This window comes from Trachurus trachurus, assembly GCF_905171665.1.
Source record: "Trachurus trachurus genome assembly, chromosome: 3".
NCBI classification, from domain to species: Eukaryota; Metazoa; Chordata; class Actinopteri; order Carangiformes; family Carangidae; genus Trachurus; species Trachurus trachurus.
Window position 1 is genome coordinate 24,933,113 of NC_139893.1, and position 24,314 is coordinate 24,957,426.

At 40.2% G+C, this 24,314-nt stretch overlaps 1 protein-coding gene across 1 annotated transcript in view; it reads left to right on the top strand.

Annotated features, from left to right (window-relative positions):
* The window catches only part of LOC311006298 (neural-cadherin), a gene marked incomplete at its 5' end in the record, with an annotated part of 358,210 nt that overhangs the window by 67,515 nt on the left and 266,381 nt on the right, over window positions 1–24,314 (top strand). Inside the window, 3 exons of the mRNA XM_083999073.1 lie at window positions 14,575–14,772; window positions 17,914–18,139; window positions 20,655–20,859. Coding sequence (XP_083855199.1) covers window positions 14,575–14,772; window positions 17,914–18,139; window positions 20,655–20,859 — 629 coding nt within the window. The remainder of the gene's footprint in view (window positions 1–14,574; window positions 14,773–17,913; window positions 18,140–20,654; window positions 20,860–24,314) is intronic.

The window sequence follows — 24,314 nt, forward strand, 5'->3', positions numbered from 1 at the left end:
CACACTGTCATGAACTGACCAAACTGACACCTACAGTATGTACAGTACCTGTCTAACTGGCACTTCCCCCTTTGTATTTTATCTTAAGATCTTACCACACACATGAGTAGAAGCCCATAGGTGATTATTAAGCAGGATTTCTTTTGTGTAAGTCTATATTTAGTTTTTTAAGGAAAATCCTACAGACTTTAAGGCACCTTGGAACTATTTTAATTTGTGGAAAAGGGGCAGTCTCCTTTACACAGAAATTGTTCCATATAGCCAGAATTATTATGTATAACTGTTGAAGCATGAAATTCACTTAAATAAAATTAATATTTAGCAGTGCATTTTTTAATGTACAGTAAATCAGATTCTCTTAATTTAAGCAGCCAGAGCTCAGGCTTCAGTTGTTCTTGTCACTGACCTGCTTATTATACAGATGGAGGGAGAAATATAATATTGTCTTACAAACAAACATACACGTACAAAATCATACATGTTGCTCAAAGATGTGTTTTTCTGAAACTCTTTCATGCAGGGATCACAATGGAAACATGCAGAGACAAAATACAGTTCACTGACAAACTGAAATTTTATGCAGATGACACAAAGTAAGACAATTGTACTGTAGGAATACAAAGCTCTCCAAACATACCTAATAATACAAAAGAAAAAAAAACCCACAATTTGTTATAACTAAGACCACTGAAATAATTTCCCTTCACTTTGACATTGCCAAAAAAATTAACCTCAGCTGCTCCATAACAGCAGTTTTCTTCTTTTGGTCGTCAGTTTGGTCTCTGTCTAACTGAGGCAGAGGTTTCAGGAATGTGTGTGAACCTTTGGTTCACTGTGGCTTTTATAGATAGATCCAACCTTCGAAAGTTTATATGCTTCTGATGCCTCTTGATGCTTAGAAAAAAAATATAATGGAAGAAAATTTCCAATGCAGAAGCTCATCTTCCGCACATATCTGTATGCATACTTTGCATGCAGTATCTCAAACAGTGGAAACTGAGGAAAGGACAGCTTGACAGGCCCACTTTGGCTCTAGCCAGTCACTCGTCCGTCAAAGAGGCCGAGATTATCCTCAATTTGCGAACGTCCAAAAAATGCTGCTTTCCTCTCGACTGGCCAAGACCCAGCCTGAGTCAAACAGACATGGTCAAGTTGACCCAAACTGACAGGAGCTATAGATACAGTGTACAGCAGTTAGTATTAGGTGAGCTAGCTTCTAAAGAAAATATTGTGCTGCTATGACAAGAGGGCTGTAATTGTCATGATGGATGCAAACAGACAAAATCAGATCCTTAAAGAATGCAGGTCTGAAATTTTGTGACATAAAGGATCCTTAAGATGACACAAATTAAAAGACAGACCCCATCTGAAAGAGTTTAGAATTATAGATAATTTTCTTTTCTGCCATTTACCAGCAATATGGATCTTTGAGGAACACACTTAAAGCAGAAGTAAGTGATATATTTGTGTTAATATAAGTCTTAAATAGTTATATCTTCCGACAGCAATCACTTACATAGAGTGTTTGGACCGAAACACGGGTCTGTCAGTCCCTCTGCTCTGCTCTGAGCCGAGGAGAAAACATTTATCGTATCCTACAGTTTTTATCCAATGAGGAGAGAGAACGGCATGCAGGGCTGTGTGTGCAGCCAAGGAACGCCGTGAATGTGGCGACGTAGGGACGAGGACTGTTATGGTGCGTTCAAGGAAACTCGTATTTTTCCGACCGTGAAGTCGTACCAGTTCGATCTGGTACGAGTTCACCGGTCGGAAGTTACGAGTGGCCGTTATAGTGACTTTCACCGGTAAAACAGGTCGGAAAAACACGAGTGGGTTGCCTGGAACGCTACAAAGTCGTAAGTTGTGACTTGAAGCTGTAATTTACGATTTCAAAAGCCTGCCTGGAACGCAGAATTAGCGAAAACGACCGGACCACTTACTTCTGCTTTAAGGACGCATGCACTTTTTTGTGCATTTTTGCTTTTTTTGAAACCAAGAACATCAGATTGTACCACATGCCAGGTTGGATTTGAAACCAGGCATCAGCAGTAATTACTCAGCCTAAACTGTTATCCTAACCTGGGACATGGTCTTTCAGGTTAGCCACATACTGCTCCTATTTATGTCTATTTTAAGTTTTTACATGTGCAGCAGTGTTTCCCTTGTTCGTTCAGACAAGACACCAGTGATGTTGACAAAGAACAGCACACAACCCAAATGGTAGATCAGGTTTTTAGCAAATATTTGATCAAAACATGACATCTGCACTGACATTCCAAAATAACACACAGTAATTAGGACCATTGTGTTTTTTTTATTTAATGTGGTATTATTTAACAGATTCTTCTCTTGGATAAAAATTAGCAGCTTTCTGTCATTGTTTGTGAAACCTTTTCACACTCTCTCTCTAACTGGTACTGTAGTTGGAGTTAGTATTGTAGGTAGTTATTCCAAAAATATTACAAAACAAGAAATATATATTGAGCTTAATTTTGTGTCTGAAAGCACATAATTGGCTGATGATTTGTTACTGAAAGATGCAGAAAAATGAGAAAACACCACTCTGCCCTTTTTTCACACCTCAGCTGCTGTTGTGCAAGAGACAAATCTAAATGACTGGGCAGGGCACAGCAGGGTGGACAGTTCACTCTCTGTTAGATCATACAGCTGTAGTCTGCAACATGTTAATTGATTTTATATAGTTAACTGTTGTAATAGTGCTAAAGAAATGGGAGGAGAGTGTGTGTGCACATCATTCTGTTCAGACTTCAGACCGATTCAGGTTTACAGTCTGTTGTGACTCGGCTCAAGGCAGACAACACGAAGGGAGGCAACACACAGCTTTAGGCCTTGAGATGACCATTTATTTAACAAAAGACAACTGAAATACTTGTGAATGTGTGTAATGTGGAAGTAAGAGAAGGGTCAGTAGTGTATGCAAAGTATGGATGCTTGGACGTGTGTGTGGTGTGTGTTGGATGGTGAGCAACAAACCAAACAAAAGACAAAGGGCTGTGGTGGTGAGTGCAGGCCTGGCTGGAAGAGAATGAGCAGCCAGGTAACTCTGACTCCACCCTCCAGCTCTAGAATCGTTAGAATCGTGCATTGGTGAAATGAGCAACACAGCTAAATGTGTGAGTAGGGCTCCAAATAAATGTGCCAAAATGCTTAAAACAGAACCTGCAATCTCATATCTCCAGGATCTGGAACATAACTCTACCCCCAGGATGACAATGGTCTCCCCCATAGAGCCACGATGATCAAAGAGTACGTCCAGAAATTGGGACTCCAGACCTCAACCCAATTAAACACTTAATGGGATCAGCTTGGGCGTGCTGTATTTGAGTGTAAATAGATGCGGGTGGCGAGTTGATGCGGTGTCCACACACCCGGGCTGGTTTATGTGACATGCGAGGACCTGTCGGCGCAGGAGCGAGTGGAGCGTGGATGCAAGCCAATCTCCTTCAACCATGCACGGAAAAGGGGAATGACAAGAAAAGTTTTTCTAATTTATTAAGAAACAATGCCCAGGTCAGCAATGCATGCCAAGAAACATGTCGTTCATTCGTCCCCTCCAGCCATCAACTGGGGTCGGGAGGGACCCCAAGGTTGAGAATGGCTGTGTTAGAGGACAATTCATCTGACATAACTATGACACCTGAAACTGAAAACACAGCTTGACCAACACAACCTGATCACCCCTCTCTCTGTCTCTCTCTGTCTCTCTCTCTCTCTCTCTCACGGGCAGTGACACGCTCTGTCATTCATTCACGTGTCAGCACTGAGACAGCGGACAGCACGCTTGGTCACTAGCTAATAATAATAATAATAATAATTATAAATAATAATGTAGCCTATTAGACTACATTTGTAGCTATAGCACATTATAGGCATACTTCAAGGTCTCGCCCCAGCCATAAACCAGTCAGCTTGGGCATTTTTTTTAATTGAACTTCAACTAAATAGGCTACTCGTCTGCCCAAATATTAATACGAAATTGAACCTCCTCACTACTGCAAGTCAGCCCGCGGTTCATTGTTGCCATTGTTGCTGATCAGCTGATGGGGTGTTGTTAGGGCCGTTGCTACGGCGCTGTTCCACAGCGCAAAGCGCTGTACCGCTTTAGAATCATGCAATGTGAACACAAACGGCCCAGAAAAAAGAACGCAACAGTTGTATCGGTTTAGTTGCTGAATCGGAACAACTGCAGGTGTGAAAACGCCCTGAATCTTCCACACACTATTGAGGTCCCTGACAGTGTAAAATGAATAAAGTGTGAAAATGGTGGGAGAGTGCAATCATCCAATCTACCAAGCAACTCAAAACAGGAGTGAATACAGCAGGAGAATATTGCAGTTGATTTTGGCACATTTTGGGGGGTATTATTAAAGGGGAGAAATGATTGACTGATAAATGTTTCCAAACCTTTTTTGAGGAGTTTATGTTTCAGTTGGATTTTCAATTCACTTACCTTATCAGAATCAGTATGGAAAAAATATATTGTCCACCCCTGGTCTAGAGTGCTTAAACTTGATGGATGCATTAGAGAAAAGCAGCAATAGTTGTGTGTGGAGTGGTATTGAATCTCATATTTTTACGTATTGTGTTTGGCAGGCATCAAGTAGTGTAACCTGTAACATGTTTTACAAATTGCGGATGGGGAAATATGACTTGGCTGCAGTTTGAAAAAAAAAAATCAGTCAAAAGATTTTTTTTTTTTTTGCTTTAATCCCATTGGCGTAGTACTTTCTAAAGGTTCAGTAACTACGGGGCATGGTATGCAGTGCTGAACATTTCTGATTTGTCCAGTTTGTCAGATTTCACCTGCCATTTAGAAGTCTGTAGCAGCGAGCAACCTGTTTTGTTGTGAATCTGAGGCTGGTATTTCATTGTGGTTTGAGATGGACTCCTAGATGAAAGCATGTGATAGACGGACCAATGACAAGGTGCAGGCCTAGCTCAGCATGGGGATGCCAGTCTGTCCATTGCTTTTATGGTGCCATTGTTGTTGTATAGCCTTTGTCTTCCCAGTACTTTTTATTCAAAGGACACCCTAGTTTGTGGAAATTGCAGCTGTACAACATTAGCGAAACATTGACTTCAAATGTGATGTTAAAACAGTCAAAACCTGAATAACCTACACTGAAAAAATCCAAACTTACTTCACCCAATGCCGTCTTTTGTTACTTTTGATTGTGGCCATAGGGTGCTTAACTCAACGTGAGGAGTGACAGTAATGGGTAGTGACCTTTACCTGGTTGAAGAACACAAACAGTGGTGGGTGTATTTCACTCTCAGCTAACTCAGCACTTCAGAGACATCAGAGAAAGAAACCATTTATGCAAACTGTGCTCAAGCGTGGAGTGGAGTAGAAGTTGCCCAGAGGTGAGACAAGTTTTACATTGACTGAAAGCTGGGAACCAATCATCTAGCAATAAAGTTGAATCAAAGGTTTTCTCAATGATCTTTTAGTTGACCTCACTTTCTAGCTTTCAACAAGTTTAAGGGCTTCTCTAAGACTGGTGGCATTGGCTGGATGCTTCAAATTCTTCTGTGGTGATATTCACATCTGAAGAGCTTGCATGTCAAGAAGGTAGCTAGTATACGGATAAAAGTACATCAAAGAAAACAATGAAAGCCATTCAGCCAGTGACTCCACTATACAAGATGTCAACATGTGAGAATTGTGGAAAATAGTGCTGTCTCAATAATTCTCATAACAGAGAAGTATTTTCTTTCTTGAAGCATATCTTTTTTGGTCACTTTTTGCCTTTATTGGATATGACAGTGAAGAGAGACCGGAAAGCAGGGAGAGAGAATGGGGGAAAGATTTGCAGTAAAGATTATGAGTCAAGCCAGCGTCCAACTGCTTTGGGGCAAACTATGTCCATATGGAACGTGCTCTAACTACTCGACCATCAAACACTCTAATATTTTTCCTTTTAATTTGATAGAAGAATGTAAATTAATGGATGGTCAAGGAGGTGACCTGAATGTATGTCTTGGTGTAGGCATGTTAGCTGATGATTCTACGAACGTACAGTTCTACAAGGTGCTTGAGTGCAGAAATCTTATATATTGTGCACAGCTTGTACACATGTCAGAAATATTTGATCATTTCCTACATTATACTATTGTATTGTAACACATTTTTTGATTGACATACGTCATACACTGCCTAATATGTCTGACTGACTGATTTCTCCCCTCCACACCTCAATTGGTTGGCCAAGTACCATTGTGACCATCGTGTATGGAGGCCAGCCGGGGGCTGAGGGCAACACCTCTTGTTAAAAGCAGTCTACCGAGCTGCTCTGGTTTCCCAGCTGCTCTGAAGCTGCAGGGAAGTGGAGAAGCACTTCCAGTTCACTAGGCCTCACCTCCAGTACGGAAAATAAACTTTCATTACATGAATCGTTATTACTAAAGCAGGCAGAGGGGTAACTAAACGTCAGATAGACCAAAGAGCTGGAGAGAAAGGAGAGAGAGAAAAGCCATCAGAAACTCTCAGCTGAAGAAGCTGGCAGATCTGAATAGCATGTATAAACAACTGCAGCACAGGAATAAAAGCTTAGTTAATCAATGAGTGGAGTGTTGTGTTCATTTTAACAATTAGCTACTGCAGATGAGGTAAATGAAGTCTGAAATCACAATTTGAGGAACTGTTGTGGATCCCAGATATGGACGATGCTCTGTGATGGGATTTGGGGAGTAGGTCTGTGTTGTGGTGTTTTTTCTTGTGTGTGTCCTTTCCCTGTGGGCGGCCAGACGTCGACGTAATCGTGTGGAGTTCCCCGGAGTTGCCCCGCCCACTACGTGTTCCCCTCCTTCCGATTCCTCGTCATTCTGGCTCCAGTCAAGTTTCTCCGACCTGCACGTCGGGGCTCTTCCTGTGCTCGTGGCAGTCAGCCCCCGTGCCTTTTGTTTCTTTTGTCTGTATCCCTCGTGTGTGATTGTTCATTTGAGGCACTAGAATTTGCTGTACCTCACCAAAGGAACTAGGCACAGCTTATGTTTGTTTCTTTGGGACTGCTCCCTCCGTCATTATTTCTTTGTGCATTTTCTTTTAGGTTATAGGTGGCGTCCTTTTTGGTCATGTAAACGCGTTAGCCCATCAGTTAGGGAACTAGTGTTTTCCTTTGCTTAGGGACTATAGGGAGTTTTTGTTTTATTTGATTTATTGATTTGGCGCTTCCTTCCCTCGGTGTGGTTTGTGTGTCGCTTGCCTCCATTTATGTTTATGTGGGGTTTATGTGTCTTGTCGGTAAATCTCAGTTCCTGATCCAGATCAGGTTCTGTTCTTTAGTCGTTGCTTCCCTTGCCTCTAGACTAGTGTGCTGTAACAATGATGATGTGTAGATATAAATGAAGATATTATGTAGCCTCAAACTTTCTCTCTCATTGATCATTTTATTCGCAAATTGAGGCAAAATCTCACAGTGTTGGTCTTTAATATACAGTATGCGTTTGGAGATTTCCAGATAGCACTGGAGTGCAAAAATAAGGAGCATCTTGACACGACTTTGCAGTTAATTTTCAGTTACTGTTTTTAACTTGTTTTTTTTGTCTGAGCAGAAACAGAAAAAAAACATGCAAATGAAAACAGCATTGTGTGCACAGAGAGTATGATAAGTTAGAGGACATCTATTATCTATGTATTTTATTGATTCCAAATTTATAACAGAGTTGAATTTGGCTGAAACAGAAGGTAAAAAGCTAAAGGTTCTGCAGCTCTTTGTCAGACAAATGTGCACAGTTTTACAGAGTTGTAGAAACTTTAATAGTTATTGCCGTTTGCAGGAGATATTCTCTGTCTTTTGTAGTGAAGAGGCATCTTGAGTGTTTTTATTTCATTTCATTTTACAGAATATCTTCAGGCTTTGGACTGTTGGTCGGACAAAGCAAGACATCTGAAGACACTATCTCTGGCTGTGAAATTTAAAAGCAATTTTTCACTTTTTTTTCTAGATAAAACAATTAATCAGACAATTGAGAAAAATAATGAAAAGATTAAATGGTGATGGTAATAATTGTTAGCTGCAGTTCTAAGTATGTATCAAAAGTTGTACAAAGCCTTTTGTTGCTCCAGAGGAAGAGACATGAAATCTGATTCCAGTAGCCTCAAGGGATTACATTATACTCAAGCATCAGCTGGAACTGAAGACTTGCAAGGTTGAAAAAAAAATCTAGGAATTTAGACAGCTATAGAGGTCTGTAATCAAGGGAGAGGAATATATGGAATAAAAACCATGATGTGTCTGGTTCTTCTCCATCGATTTTAATATTCTCCGTCATGAATCAAGTGATGTTATACTGCAGCAATGCTAAATTGGTGGACTGTCGTTCAAACATTTTTTTTTAGGCTCCCATTTCATGATGTCAAGCAACCCAGCAGTTCTCCATCCAGATTTGACCTCATGGATAACAATGAACAATATGTGGAGACAACCATCCATCCATCTATGTTGTATACAGACAGGGTGTCACAGGGAGGCTGGAGCCAATCCCAGATGACATAGGGCGAGGGCGGAGTACATCCTGGACAGGTCACCAGTCTTATCACACCTAATATGCATGTATTGGAGAGAAAAGATGCAGGCACAAGGAGAACATGTAAACTCCACACATAAAAGTCCAGGGCTGGGGATCAAACCCAGAATCTCCCTGGGTATAAGAGTTGTACATATATGTATGTAGTCTTATGGCGCTATGACAATAGTTACAATGAGGCTATGCATTGTCAAGGGCTTTGTCTGTATAAATGTCAGCTATTAATTAAACATCTCTGTGTGTAATAATTCAGTAACAGTGTTGCAAATCAATGAGCATGATGTTTTTATGGATTTTTATCAATCTGAACCACTGTGATTTCTCTTTTTATTGGATTTACTGATTTAGTCAAAAACTAAATTTTCAGTGTTTTTATAGAGATACGATATGCTGTGATCCAGGATTTTATTTATTGTCCACTCTTATTGCAGACTCATTGCCTGGCTGGAGGCTAAATCTGCACAGTTTTTGCTATTGCTTGCTCTTGTCCTGAGTTTTTTTTTCTTTTACATGTAGCCTACAGTGCCATCAAAACATAAAATTTTCATTTTATCCTAAGACCAAAATATGCTACAGTACAGATATGAAAGTAGCATTAAAATGTGTTGATTGTACTGTATTTTCTAGGAAGGAGGAGGATAACATAAGCAAAAAACATGCAGGCATACAATTAGCTGAAAATATACATATTATGTACAGACTGAAGAGAGACAGTGATAGCAGAACAAGTGCACAAATTGTCAAAGAAAAACAATTAAGAATAGATACAATTAACTAAAGATGAGAACAGCTTTGGTTTGCTTTTAGACAGCACTTTACCTTTGTTGTAATGTATAAAAGAAAGACAATTAGTCATATCTGTATCGTCTTCAAAAATCCCACATTGTTTGGGCTGTGACAAAGCAGACGTTTTGACATTTGCATTATTACCATAAGAGTCATCGCTGGCTGTAATGTTTCCATTTGTGCTTTTCTTGCAATGACAATTAAGATATCTGCTGTAAATAGAAGAAGAAAAAAGGAAATGCAAAAAAGAAAATTGCAACTTTTATCCATCGCTTTCCGATCATGACAAAAATCAATTACCATGAACATAATGCAGCCACGGCAAAGCCCACTTTTCATTAGGGGTGTTTGTGCACAAGGTTTCAAGACTCTACACATGCTCTATGCTCTAACAACAAGATAACAAGAAAGCTGCGAGGAAATATGGGATATAGGAATATGTTACAATGCTTTGACTTTCAGCCCATTGGGGCAAATGAGGACGATGGCCGTGAAAAAAAAAACCTTTTGTTGCACTATTAGTAATTGCAGGTCCACTTTTTTCCTCGGAATTGCAACATATTAGATTTAGTGAGATGTATTAGTGTGAGGGATGGCGATAGCACCAAGCTGTATCTCCCTATTGTCCTTCATTAGCCACTAATCCACTGATGATCGTTATTAGTGAGAGAGAAGTGAGTGCATGCGCGTGTGTCTGTGCATGTGTGTGGCTGTAAGATGCATTTTGGCATAGTGCTGTGTATATTAGCCCAGTGATTTATTATCTGGGTAATGCCATCCCTTCTTCCCCAAAGCTGCATTGTCCTTTTGCCAATTAATTCTGAATCTGTTGCGACCACAGGGAGGGAGGGAGACAGAGAGAGAGAGAGAGAGAGAGAGAGATAAAGTAAGAGAGACAGACATACAGAGAGAGAGAGAGAGATCATCAACAAACACATTGGTTCAACCTCAGAGTTAAGTGTTGTGCTATATCTTTTTTTTTTTTGTAATATGTGCCTGGTTAATTCAGCTTTTCTATCTTCTTTTGATGTCCGCTTATGTTTTTCCTTGTAATGTTCCTTTGCTCCCTCTCTTCTCTAATGCCATTGATTTATGCAATTGCTTGCTTGTTTTTTTCCCTTCTCTTCTTAATTCTTCCATCTTCCCCTTTTCGTTGCTCTGCTGTTTCTATAACAACCACAGGGTCATTTCTCAGCCTCTGCATTTCGCTCTTAATCCTGTTCATGCGACACTCAACTCACAACTCTTATATTTCTTTCTTCTTTTTCTTGCAGTGCTCTACCTACTTGATTACACCCTTTCACTCTGAAAACACTTCTGTTTTTCTCCTTAACACCTCTTTCCACTTCCCGACATCGTTTCATCATTTACCGTTCAGTTGGACAGACAACAGCCTCTTCTCATCTCCCTACTTGGGTTTGTTAGTGTGCACAGAGAAAGTAAAATATAGAGAAAGTCATCATCTGGACCTGCTGTGCAGGCCAGAGCAGATAAGTGCATGAGAAATATAGAGATGTCATTATATTGTATAACCATTACAAAGAAGAATCAGCCCCTTTTTCAGCAGGTATACTGACACAACTGAGAGCAATCCTCCAGCTCCAGCCCAGAAATTACTCCCCCACTTCCCTGCTGCGACCAGCAAACACCGCTGTGCCATGTGTGCATGTGTGTGCGTTTGCACGCCACCATGCTCTGATGAGGTCTACATGGCCCCTCAGTATGTTTTACCAGTGTCAATATATGATTGCTGTTTACCAGGGGTGCAGGCAGGGCAGGACTTCAGCAAAGAAAAAGAGGCAGGTGACAGCTGAACTGAATCCAAAACAACTGAATAAGAGCAGCTGAGAAGAAAACAATGGATGACTTAAGTATTGTCAGTGATTACTTATTATTTATTATTTGGGGTATTTGTTTTTTGAGACCGTTAAACTAATTTAGATTTTAATCCCAAAAACTAATCACATCTTTTGTTAGGGCCTGCTTCTCCCATGCTTACACAAATTCTATACCAGAACATAGACATGACTGCTTTCCACCTTATTGTCTTGAACAGCGAAGGTATTCATTCATTATTAATATGTGTGTAAGTGCACCAGCGCTTCGCTTTGTTTAGCGGGCAGACAATCCAGAGACTGTTTAGGACTGCAACCAATCATTATTTTCATTGTCAATTAATCTGTCAATTATTTTCTCTGTGAATACATTACTATACTTGGTTAGCCTATGAAATATGAAAAATAATAGAGAAAAACATAATCACAGTCATTTCTTTTAATTACTTGTTTTGCTCTACCAACAGTCCAAAATGTAATCAATTTGCTATATTAGAGGAAAGTCAGATATCTATCTATCTATCTATCTATCTATCTATCTATCTATCTATCTATCTATCTATCTATCTATCTATCTATCTATCTATCTATCTATCTATCTATCTATCTATCTATCTATCTATCTATCTATCTATCTATCTATCTATCTATCTATCTATCTATCTATCTATCCATCTATCCATCTGTTGGTCTATCTATCTATCCGTCTGTCTGTCTTGTTCACACCTGACATTAACATTCATCATGGGTGATCCAATCACATGTGGGCGGCTCTGCTCATTTCATACATCCTCTGTACTCCGTACAACGTTTTACATATTAGAATGCATCTCCACACGTGTTTCGAGTGACAACTTGTGATCGAATCTCACTTTTACCGCTCTGTATGCAAATAAACATGTACATCATTTCTGTTTGCGTGTGCGTGGTTGTTTTTAGCTGGATGGAATATGACAGATGGGTCCGTTGCCAATGTGTTTGTGTGTGTGAGAAAGAGAGAGACAAAGAAAGAGGGAGCGTGGAAAAGAGGGTTTAAGGTAATTGATGGGCTGAACACAACATTAAAATGAAATAAGGTTTTAGCCTAGCAGGTCTGTTGGCCTCCACGTGTTAGTAATCAATATACAGGAAACACTATGATACATTTAATTGATCTTTCAGTGTGGTTGAGATCACATTTATATTACAGTTTTTCTCTGTTGGTTTGGCTCATTTCTTGAAACAGAAATTACATTCTTAAAACTATAAGACCATTTGGCCAAACAGTCTTACAGTTCTGCACAACATTACAGCTCACTAGCAAAAGCGCATATCTCTCCCAAAACTGTTCACACATGCTTCAAAACTAGATTCCTTTACCATGTAAAGTGTCAGTACCATCAAAATGGCAAAGATCTTTCTCAATTGCTTTTGGCTCATTTGCATTCACTTAGTGCTTTTACCAAAAATAAACTGGATGGTTCAGCATAACACCATGGATGAGCTGCAGAACCTCATATCTCTCCCAAAACAGTTTACTTATGTGTCAAAACCAAACTTCTTTCTCATGTAAGTAGTCAGTGCCCCCAAAATGCATCATCCCTGTGGCATTCTGTGAGCACTGCAAGTCAAAATGCTTAGATGTTTTGTCACTATGGCAGAGACGTATAAGACCTAAGAAAAGGACTTTACAGTAAGAGCAGCCTCCAAAGTTTGACATCACACACACTGCACTCATATTGCCAAGGAAATTGTAACCATTTTTATTCACATATAGCCTACATAAAGTAACTCAAGATTATGTACTGTAAAAACAAACAACTCTCTGTGTCTTCTTGCTCCTCGGCCTCTTCCGCCTATTCCACCACGCATCCGCACTCCTCCTCCTCCTCCTCTTCTTCTTCTTCCTCCTCTTCCTCTTCCTTGAGCAGGGAGTTGCTCATGATAATTTTCTTGGCCAGGTACCTCCATGTTTATACTGCAAAAGGTACAGGCCCTAGCCAAGCTCTATATATACGCGTTTGGCAGCATTCACAATCATAGACAGCACCAGTCAGGTAGCTAAACAGCTGATTGATTGGTCATCTGAGATGTAGGAACTCCTCCTTCGTTAGTCAAGTTCTAATTTCACCTGACTGTCGATTACTGTCATGAATTTATGAAATGCTGCAAGAAATTCATATGGTTTTCATGGTATTAGCCTACAGTATGTTGACTAATTTTGACAGTTGAACAGACTATTGTGCATATGATGATTTACACAGTGAAATCATGCTGACATGTTTTGGAGAGAGCAACCATTAGACTGAGAATCAACTAATCAGCTTAGATCAGCAAGATCTATTCATTTGGAAAATGTGCTAAATGTATGCTCATTGTGCTAACTCTAGGGTACTTGTACATAACCATTTGCAAAGATGCACTAAGACACTTGAGACATGTACTAAGACATCTGCAATTTGATGAAATCAATGAGAAATTCCATTCTGTTGTGAACATTTGCAAGGTGGTTTGGAGATTTGTCCATGTTATTTTGAGAATGTAATTTCTGTTTCAAGAATTGAGCCAAACCAATAGAGAAAAACTGTAATGCACCTATAAAAAGAATTTAGCTACATGTGTCCCAGCCCTCCTCCAAATGTTGAGTGATCTGATCTCAGTGCGTCTTTGGTCTGAGCCTGTGTTTCCCTGGGCAGCACAGCTGGTTGAAGCAGAACAGCAGGTTGTATTTTGCTGAACGTCAAATTCAGTAGTTGTGCTTTGCTGGGAAAGAACAGAGGTCTTCATCACTGTATGAAAAAATGAGAGAGAGGGAGAAAAGAATCAATCAACAGGCAATAAAGACTTTGACAGGTGGAGTAAAATTAATGTAGCAAAACACATCCTGACACTCTTTTTTTTTCTAAATCTGTCACCAAGTTGTTTAGTGTGTCTCTGTGTGTGACAAGGATCCTTGAAACTCTTTTTAAAAAGACAGAAACAACTGAGCTGCCATTTGCTTTGTTGCCACATGTTGCTGGTGCCAGTGCGAGCGAATGTGACAGAGCAATGTCTCTATTGGTTCTTTCCATCTTCGCAAACATATGTTTCAGAACAATGTGACTTTGCATGTGTGAATGCCTCGTAAGTTTTTAAGACAAACACAAACAGATTTTTGCTGACAAAAATGTTAACATGCTAAAATATGTATGTATGCCTTTCTGAACTCTGTGTGCTCTGCGAGCTTTGCTGCAAGCAGAAAAACATCGCCATGGTGTGTTCCTCATGATGAATCTTATTCCCAGAAACCCAGAAAGTGTTTATTTACATTTATTTAAGGTTACCTTGATCAGACATGGCATCTGCATTAAAGTTTGGCCACCACCAGTTTGACAGCCAAAATGAACCCTGTTAAACGTTTCTCCTTGTTTTGTTTCCTCCCCAGGTTCAGAGTGGTACTTGGTCAGAGTGGAGTTGACTGTGACAGATGTGAACGACAACGTCCCCGAGTGGAGCATGGTTCCTGCTCCGTACCTTGCTGTGGTTTCACCGGACACCCCTGCAGGCTCTCTGGTTTACAAGCTACATGCCCAGGACGGGGACGAAGGCAATAATGGTGAAGTGGAGTATTTCCTGTCTGATGGTAGGTTATATTTTTTCCTTCTCTCCTCTGTTTCCTGAAGTGTAATATTATATTGTAAAGCAAGGATACACTTTTGTCCCTAACTTGAAGTTTGGGTAGGTGGGAGAGGGTCAGGACCTTGAGTGTTTACATGGACTTGAGTATCCCGGTTATGATCAGGTTTTTTGAGTATCCCGTTTTTGCGGTTGGTTGTGCATGTAAACATCATATCCCTATTTCAGGAACCTGGATAGGCCAGTGTCCCTGTTTTAAGAAACCCAGTTTTGCTACCAGTTTCTGATAGCTGCGACTATCTGTGCAGGTGTGGGCACTGAAAGAAAAACACACATTATATGTCACATGTATCACACAGTTGATGAAAAAATGCACTGAAAGTTTCCCTCCACTCAGAATCCACTAACTGCATCATCACAACCCTGTACCACCATTCACGGCTGCGTATTTTCATCCACCTCTCCCTCGTCCTGCGCGGTGTCAGTGACAGTGGTCAGAGGTTAGGACATACTACGTTGTTGCTCTCTTCTTCCATTGCTAAATATATAATAATCAGAAACTGGGATACTGGTATTTATCATGAAAACAGGGATATTAATAACCGGGTTTCTCTGCATGTAAACGCATTATGCTGAATATGATCATTAATAGGATATTGCTTATAACCAGAAAGATTTTTACCTAAAGCCGTGACACTTCAGTTATGATGATATGAAGGGTGTGATTTTACACAGTGCACTTGTTTTGAGGTTAGACACTGAACTGATTTGCATAGAAAAACTCTGAACATCCTCTTAATGTGTTTCTCATTTCAAAATGAGTTAGAAGGCTCAGTTAAAATCCTGCTACTGTAGGTTTGTTCTTGGTTTGTGACGATACTACAGTGGCCTAGACAGGTGAACACATTATAATCAAAAGCAACAACACCAAAGCAAATGAGGCCATGACACAAATATGAAAACCACAACATGAATACAAAAGTTTATTTCATCACTCATTGTTCTGACAGTTTTCTTGATACCTGTTGTGGTTACACTGAAACTTGACAGTCAGTCACAGTTTGTGCTGCTGGAAACGAAAGAGCTATGTTTTGGCAGCCTTGTCTGTCTGCTTCTCCTGACCTCTACCTTTGCTTCAGCTTTTTCTCTGAATGGATGTTTCCAATGTTGCATAATTAGCTTGACTCAAGTATGAAGTTGTCACCATGGTTACACACCTCTGCATGTTGGAGACAGAAACTCAGACAATGCAAGTCCAGTGAAGTGAGCAGCAAGTCTGAAGACAGACTGGTAGCTGCATCTCAGATGTAAACACTGTGAAAAGAGTGAAGAGCTGGACAGAAGCAACATTAAGAGAAACGTGATGTGTTTACCTGTTCACACACAGTGTAGCTGTTGCACTGGGGTTCATTAAAAAACCCACATTTACATCTGTTATCTTTAGCATGACTAAACTGTTGGACTAGTCAGTGTGCATCAGTGTAACTGCTTTGGGTCCATTTGCAAGATAAACATTAGTGGTTTTATGAATGCACCAGGTCAGAGGTTCAATGTAAAGCCTTCTGAGAATCTCATTTATATCCAAGAAAAATTGATTTTGTAAGTAAAATATCTCTAACTGAATCCAATTAAATCGAGTTGGAAAAAGACTCTAATCATAATCTTTTGAATCTACTGTCTGTCAAATTTCATTGCCCAACAGTCCACCCATCCACCATAAGTTAATGCCCCCTTATTTGTGCTGCTGCTTTTAGATTCATGATGTTGCTTTTGCATTCGTGTTGGGCCTTTTGCACTATGTTGACCATCCTGGGCAACCATGCTGCTGGAGTACGACACAGAGGAAACAGACAGACTGTATAATGGTCAACACTTTTTTTCTAATGTTTCCCATGACATAGAATCAAGTCTAAATCTGTTGCTCCTTTAAATTTTAGTCTGTGTCGGAGACTAGTGTAGTTCATATTGTTATTTCCTGGAGTAATGTAAGTAATTTCTCTATATGGGAAATAATTTCTTCTCTTATTGCCTTCCATGTTTATTGTTTTATTGTGCCCATTTAAACTTCTAAAGAGATGGTCTTCCAGTTTCTCTCATGGGGATGACAGGCAATGAATTGACAATAGATATTAGAAGGAAAAAAACAAAACATAAACATTGATGTTAGTGTCTAGACCAAACTTTTCATTGCTGTGTATTGATTTTTTTTTACCCATTAAAGGTTTAATCACACCTCTCATCGTGCTGTTGGAGCATTTGGCTTATTTATTTCATGGATGCAATCTTGTGTGATATTTGATATGGAGCTAACCTTTGTGAATGCAGTATAGTTGGTATAAAATCTTATTAAACTATATGTTTTTTACATCGAAAGCCATGAATTTTAAAATCCACCTTCCAGTCACTTTGCTTTTTGCAGTTCACATCTCACTGACTTGTAAAACTGACTGTCCAGCCATATTTATCACTTCACTGGCACATGCTCAACACACATTTACAGTATTTTTGACAGCTCCTGGAGACAGCAGAATTTACACCTCCCCCATCTTACCTTGTAGTCCTTTGCACCGGTTGACTCTGAGCTGTAAATGAGAGAGGTTGTTAGGCGTCCAGCACTTGTTATGTAGCCTGCTACTCTTTGCTTTTACTGTAGGTTGAAAGTACTTCTCAATGTGAACACAGAAAGAAGTCTGGACGAAGGAGTTAAAGATCAACACAGATAAACTTGTGCATCATGATATAATCGTCTGCATTTTTAGTTTACTGTATCTGCTCATTACTATGATACATATTGTAGTTATTCTCATTATTGCTATTATCAGTATATTACTGGCTGAAAAGATAATATTTTGCAATTTTATTACCGAACTTTATTACATTTTCTTATTCTACTTATTAGTATATTCAATATACAGTACGTGTGTACACACTCTACCCTTAACAATTCAATTACACCCCCCGTCTTGCTTTATATACACCGTGTTGTTTGTTACTGTATGTTGTCAACTGTCTGTCTGTTCCCTGTTTCCCAGTCACAATGTCTTCTATGTCTCTCTATTTTTAACATGTTTTTCCAGCAATGAAAGGAAAAAGAAAAGAAACTGATTCATCAAACTCCAATCAGCTAACACACTGCTTTTATCTGCAGGTGGCGATGGTCGTTTTGAAGTAGACAGGAAGAGCGGCCAGGTCCGAACCACAGGCCTCCCCCTGCAGCGTGATCGGGAATACCTGCTGACAGTGGTGGCCGCTGACCGGCTGGGCAGCCGCAGCGCACCCGCTGTGGTCTCCGTGGTGGCCGGAGCCAGACCGCCGCAGTTCACAAATGCTTCCTTCACCATTGCCATACCTGAAAACACCCCTGAAGGACAGCCGTGAGTTCACACAAATGAACAGAAAAATAAATCCTGGTCCAAATGCAGAAGGAATTTGTTGTACTCAAATTTTCCCACTAGAAGTGGTTTATACACGCACACACACACACATCTTTCTCTCAGGCATTGTCTTTCTGACGTGATATTCATTCACTTACAGCTTATATTTAAAAAAAAAAAAAAAAAAGCTGAAGTCACCATATACATTTGTGCACACTGCACACATAGGGTTTCCTATCTTCTCTCCAGTTTACACTTCTTCATGTTTGAATGCGAAACTCAGTGGGTTTTAAGGAACTATCAACACGGTACATTTAGTTTTGTGCATTATTATATATAGCAGACTAGTAAGCGCACTGCTGCGAAACATTGAGTTATGCACACACTTACATAGTGTTTCATTGTAAAGGTTGAATCAGGGATGCAGCGGTGGGTGTAATGAACAGTCTCTGCACTCTTCATATGAGATCATTGTACATCAGTGTGATATGTGTTTAAAGATTCATGTCACACGCCTGCATGGCTTCATACATTATACTGCGTAGGCCTGCTCGCACAAACACACTGAGATATGAGTACAGTGGGGCAGTTATGATGACGAGTGTCCTTGAATTGGTCTCATTAACCCCCTCCAGGTTCTACAGTGTGACTGACACATTTGGCAAACCAGTAAAGTGGATATTCCAGTCTGTTGTTTACACTCATTTCATCATGGAAATTGTGTAAGAGTTGGATAGCACATCCAATAAATAATAGCGACGCAGCTCAGCATTTTATGGCTGTAAGGCCCCCACCGGTACACCCTTAGTGTACTCAGTGATACCCTACTGGACACTGGACAGAATTGTGTTTGACTTTATTGTGCCCTCCGTTTCTCTACTCTTTACTTTGTTCTTAGATCCATCATTTTTCTGTCACTTTTCTTATTCCACACTACTCCACTTTAGGCTGCTCCACTAAGGTCTATCTTTCAGTCATATTATCACTTTTTCCCTTAGAGTCTTCAAAAGTTGAAGAAAGAAGTTACTGAAATTTTATCTTATTTTATTTTTTATTGTTTAGTGAGTGAAGTATTTTCTAATGTAATACAAAAAGTAGATCAGAGTGAGCTGCAATGAGTCTGATCATTTTGAATAAGACCTTGCACACTCTTCCCACCTCCAGTCGGCTGAGTTCTTTTTGCTCCACTCCATACATAACACATCCTCTGTGTTTTCACACTCTGCATGTTTTCCTATAGGCCTTCAACTTCTGTTTTGTATGTTTGTTTTTTTCTGTTTAGTTCTTTGAATGACCTCTGTGAATGATGATGAACCATACAGCTGTATAGACACATACAATATACAGTACACTTCAGTCTGTCCTTCTTTACTTCAATCCATGAAGCACAGAGTTATTCTTACCAAAGCTTATATAAAAGTAATCTTTACATTCTAACCTACTCAAAAAGTCAAAGTCAAAAATCATTTATTTGTCTAATGTCTGTTCGGCACATACTAATGTCTGTTCGGCACATACTGGAGTACACTTTGCTCTTCATCTTTGTCCTTCTTTTTAGTCAACTCTGGTTTCCTCTGCATGATTTTGTTTAGTTGGCGTCTTGGCAGACGTTGCCGATCTGCTGCATTGAGGCAGCTATGTGTGTTCACACCGGGTGCCTCTGGGCAGAGACTCTATCTCTCTCCATGGAGTTTGCAGACTACTGCAATGTTGGATTTCTTGTCATTATAAATTAATTTCTTATTTATTTTTGACAGAAAATGTCAGTAGATTTTGCTCCTGTCTCCACATGCCACAGTGGTTCAAAAATATATTTATATAATTATTTCATTTTAATATAATGTTGCTGCTATGATGAAAATGACATCAACAACACACGCATGGCACATGAGAAAGTAGGTGAGATGCAGTCACGCGGGCTGCTAGGGTCCGCTCTAACCTGTTAACCCGCCAGAATGAAAAAGAAAGATATTCCGTACTCACGCCAAATGTCCAATGTGTTTCCAGCTTTAACCTGTAGCCTTTGTCAGCCATAGGTGGTCATATTGAAACCCACTGGTGGGCCAACTCTGAGGAAGATGCAACAGCTTGTTTGCAATATGGCAGGCACTGCTATTGTTCATGCAAGCATAATGCAGCACATGTTTCTGAATACAGAATATCTGAAGCAGACACTATAATAATGGTGTTTTTCTGCTTTGTTATTTATTGTCTGTTTAAAACAGTGTTGTACAGTGTTAACACATTCTGTACTATTTAACAACATTTGCTTAGTGCAGTTATCATCAAAGCCCTTTTATCTCATTCAAATGTCATTAAACATATAATTGCCCGTGTTCCTGACATGTTCTTCAGGTCCGGTGATGAAAAGTTTCAGGTTATGGTTAATTTAACTTCATTTGTATAGTAAAAACGGCCCATCCACTGCACAGAATCCGTCATACAAGACATCTGTTTTACACAGACTGTACAGCACAGTCAGCTAATGGTGAACTTTCTCTCTGTCTCTCTCCAGCTTCCTGGTCACGCCTGCTGTGTCCTTCCAGAAGAAAACAATCAGCTACAGCCTCCTCATCAATCCCAGCAGTCTCTTCTCCATCTCAGCAGAGACTGGTGAAATCAGCCTGACCCGTCCGATTGACTACGAGAGCGACCAGCATCGTTACTTGCTGCTGGTGCGAGCCAGCGAGGGTCTGGACAGCATGAGCAGCGCGGCAGAGGTTAGTGCAAGCACGAACAGTGTGAATTCCAAGTCACGTTCCCATTGACACATTTAATGACTGGATAGTTTTCGAAACAAGGTTTTTCACAAAACAAGGTTGTCTCACTGTCGTACACCACACTACAAACAAAACAATAGCTGACAGGTCTTCATCTTAACGTGTCATATACTTCATGCTGTTGTCTACTCTTGAAGCAGTGTCACTGAGCGAACACTGGGAAAGTTGGCTGGAGGAAAGCTGTTGAACTGTGGTGCACAATGTTGATTATGTGCAGATAATAAAATAACCACAGATGATCATAAAGACTCTGAGATATCCTTGAGGTGAATGTGCACTGAGGCTGCTGAGATGCCGCTAGATTTAATTTTATTGACTTACTGTTGCCGTACTGGATAGAGTAATGGTTGTGAATGCTGCAGTTAAAATGATCGGCTGGTTTTGGACCTCCTGACCGCCCTGTTTTTGTGTCGAGTTGTTATCGGATGCCCTCATTCTGAATTGATTGTAAGTGAGCCATAAAATTCTCAACCTAAAGAACAACTGTATATCCATTTTAGCATGAACATTGTCTTCAGTCAAACCCAAATAGACGTCTCTGTGTGGAATGACTGCTCTGGGATTCCCAGTGACTTCCTCATGTTGTCAGGAGGTGAGAGAGAACAGCGGCTGACTGCTGCTGGCATCGAAGCATCTGGTCTGGTTTCCATCATTACTCTGGCCTCAGGCTAAAACATGTCCCGCTGAACCGATCTGTCCTCAACTGCTCTGCTGTGGGCCTCTGTGGACTGCAGAGCACCAAGAGCTTGTTTGGAGACAAAGGGGGAGAAAAGAAAATCTTGGGGACTGAAATGAGGAAGGCAAGATGCAGTGATGAGAGGAGAAGGACAGATGGAAAGAATGAAAGAAAGGAAAAAAATGGCAGCAAATTGGTATGTGTCCTTGTCTTCCCACAAGCCCTGAGCCAATCAGGCTCCTCAGCACATCTGCTTGCTCTGCAAAGTCAGAGTAAGTTTCCATGTAACCATACAATTTTACATAAAGATGGAAGTAGCACCCATGACGTCAGCCAACATGTATGTTTCTGAGGAGTAGCTTTGAAGCTCGGAGCGGGCAGCTCTCCTTTTGCCATCTTGGCAGTTCTGGACTCCACCTCCCCTGGCTAATCCAGAAATAAACCAATGGGTGAGGCAAGTGTGGAGACATGGGTGTATAGGTTAAATAACTGCAGCAAACCAATGCTCCCTTCAGCTTGACATTACAGTTGGGCCCATGGGTGACTTGCTTAAGGCACACCTAAGGCTAATATATTTGCTGGACAAATAGCTATTTATCTCATTCAAAGCTGCTCATGCTGTCCAGACCCTCGCTGGCTCGCACCAGCAGCAAGTAACAATGCTGGTCGCTCTCGTAGTCAATAGGACGGGTCAGGCTGATTTCACCAGTCTCTGCTGAGATGGAGAAGAGACTGCTGGGATTGATGAGGAGGCTGTAGCTGATTGTTTTCTTCTGGAAAGACACAGCAGGTGTGACCAGGAAGCTGGAGAGAGACAGAGAGAAAGTTCACCATTAGCTGACTGTGCTGTACAATCTGTGGTAGTATAGTAGCTGCATGGTAAAACATATGTCTTGTAGGACTGGTGTAAAGCAGTGGATGGGCTGTTTTCAATATGCACATTAAGTTAAGTGAACCATAACCTTAAACCAACTTTTCTTAACTATTCATCACTTTGCATTGATAATGAGTAGAGAAAATGGAATTAGAGGAGATTATGGATGATTTTGTGATGCAAGAGATGTTGTTGTTCTGTTTTTCGATAATTTTTGACCACTCCCCCCCCATTTAGAATTGTAATGTTTAACTAAGACTGTGTGCTTGGGCACATTTTACCTGCAGTTGAGTAAAATCAATTTTTAAGTCACTTTCCGGTGCTCTTGTAAGCCCTGTTAGTAATACTATCAATTGTATCTGTCATTGTTATGTGACAATGCTGTAAGTGATCTTTATCAGTGGCTTACTGGCCAGTAGTGTTTCTTTGCTCTGTATGAACAGAGGGAAATGGCTTTGTGTAGGCTAATCTTGTTGACAGAGTAAGCCTTTTACAGATGCTATGTGCCTTAATGCACTGACACTTGCTGCCTCCTGAACAGAATTACAGTATCACTCATTGCATCACACTGGAACAGTTGAGGGGATAATGGAGGGTTGAACGGCTGCAACAAAGCTTAAGTGGTTTATTTATATAGTGTATGGTATGTGGTAAGGCATGATCCACATTCAACTACACACATTAATCTGTTAAAATATTCATTCACATTTACATCCCCACTGTGTTACTGAAAGTAATATGCATAGTATCTTTTCAAAGTGCCTTGGCTCCAATGCTCCATGTTATGTGATAGCCTATAATATCCTCTGGGCCGATGGGGTTTTATCCGGAATATATGAAATGATTAAAATCACATGAATCAAAATCTGTCACACAATCAGAAAGGAAAAATTGATTAAAATTGCATCATTTGTTGTCATTTAATGAAAATATATATATTTCTTTAGTGAACAGTGTCGTCTTCCAACTGGAAACAGCTATTTTTGAGTGTGAAATCAAGGTAAACATACTGCAGACTACTGTAGGTGTGGTTGTTAAAGCATGGATGCTGGTATCACTGAAAGTCATTTATTAACTATTGAAACATACTATACGAGATTATTGACATAAGGACAGAAGATTTCAGAGGCAGCAAAGCAGTGGGCTTATCCATCACAATCTCAGAGTTCAATAAAAGAAAACTGCATGCACTGAACTGCAAGAGTGGACTTCACAGCACTTTTCCTCTGGATAAATGCACGCTTGCGTTGTCAATCCCTTATGGAAGGTCTGGATGTGACGCCATACCACAAACACAGATTGACAAATAAAATTCATAACATTTTTATGCAGCACGTTTTCCCAGCTCGGCTTAAAGATGATAGTTGGGCTCATCATCTAGTAGACCAGCAGACCAATGAGTTGGTTATTAACAAACAACAGTGATACTTAACACGTTTCTTTTTTCAAAGTCTTTTTTTTTCCTACTGCTCCATTCTTATTCAACAGACTAACTTGTCAGCTCTGCCTCTGCCTTGGCTGTCCTTGCCATGTCCTCACCTCTACTTGCCTAATTAGTGGCTGGTAATTACATGTGCAGTACTTGTATGCAGAAGCACATATGAATGTAAATATAATCCTCTAGTTAAAATTCCTACAAGGTCTTATTTCTTTTGCCTTTCATATGACCTTTTTGGGGAAGTTATAAAAGGGGCAAAGGCTCATGTTAGCTAAACACTGTGATGCTACTATATAAACTATGGAACCTAACCCCTCCTATAGACATTTACTTCACTAATGCTACCTCTCTGGTACTTAGGGATTGATAACACTTGGGCTGTTAAACTCACAAAGAGATACAGGAAG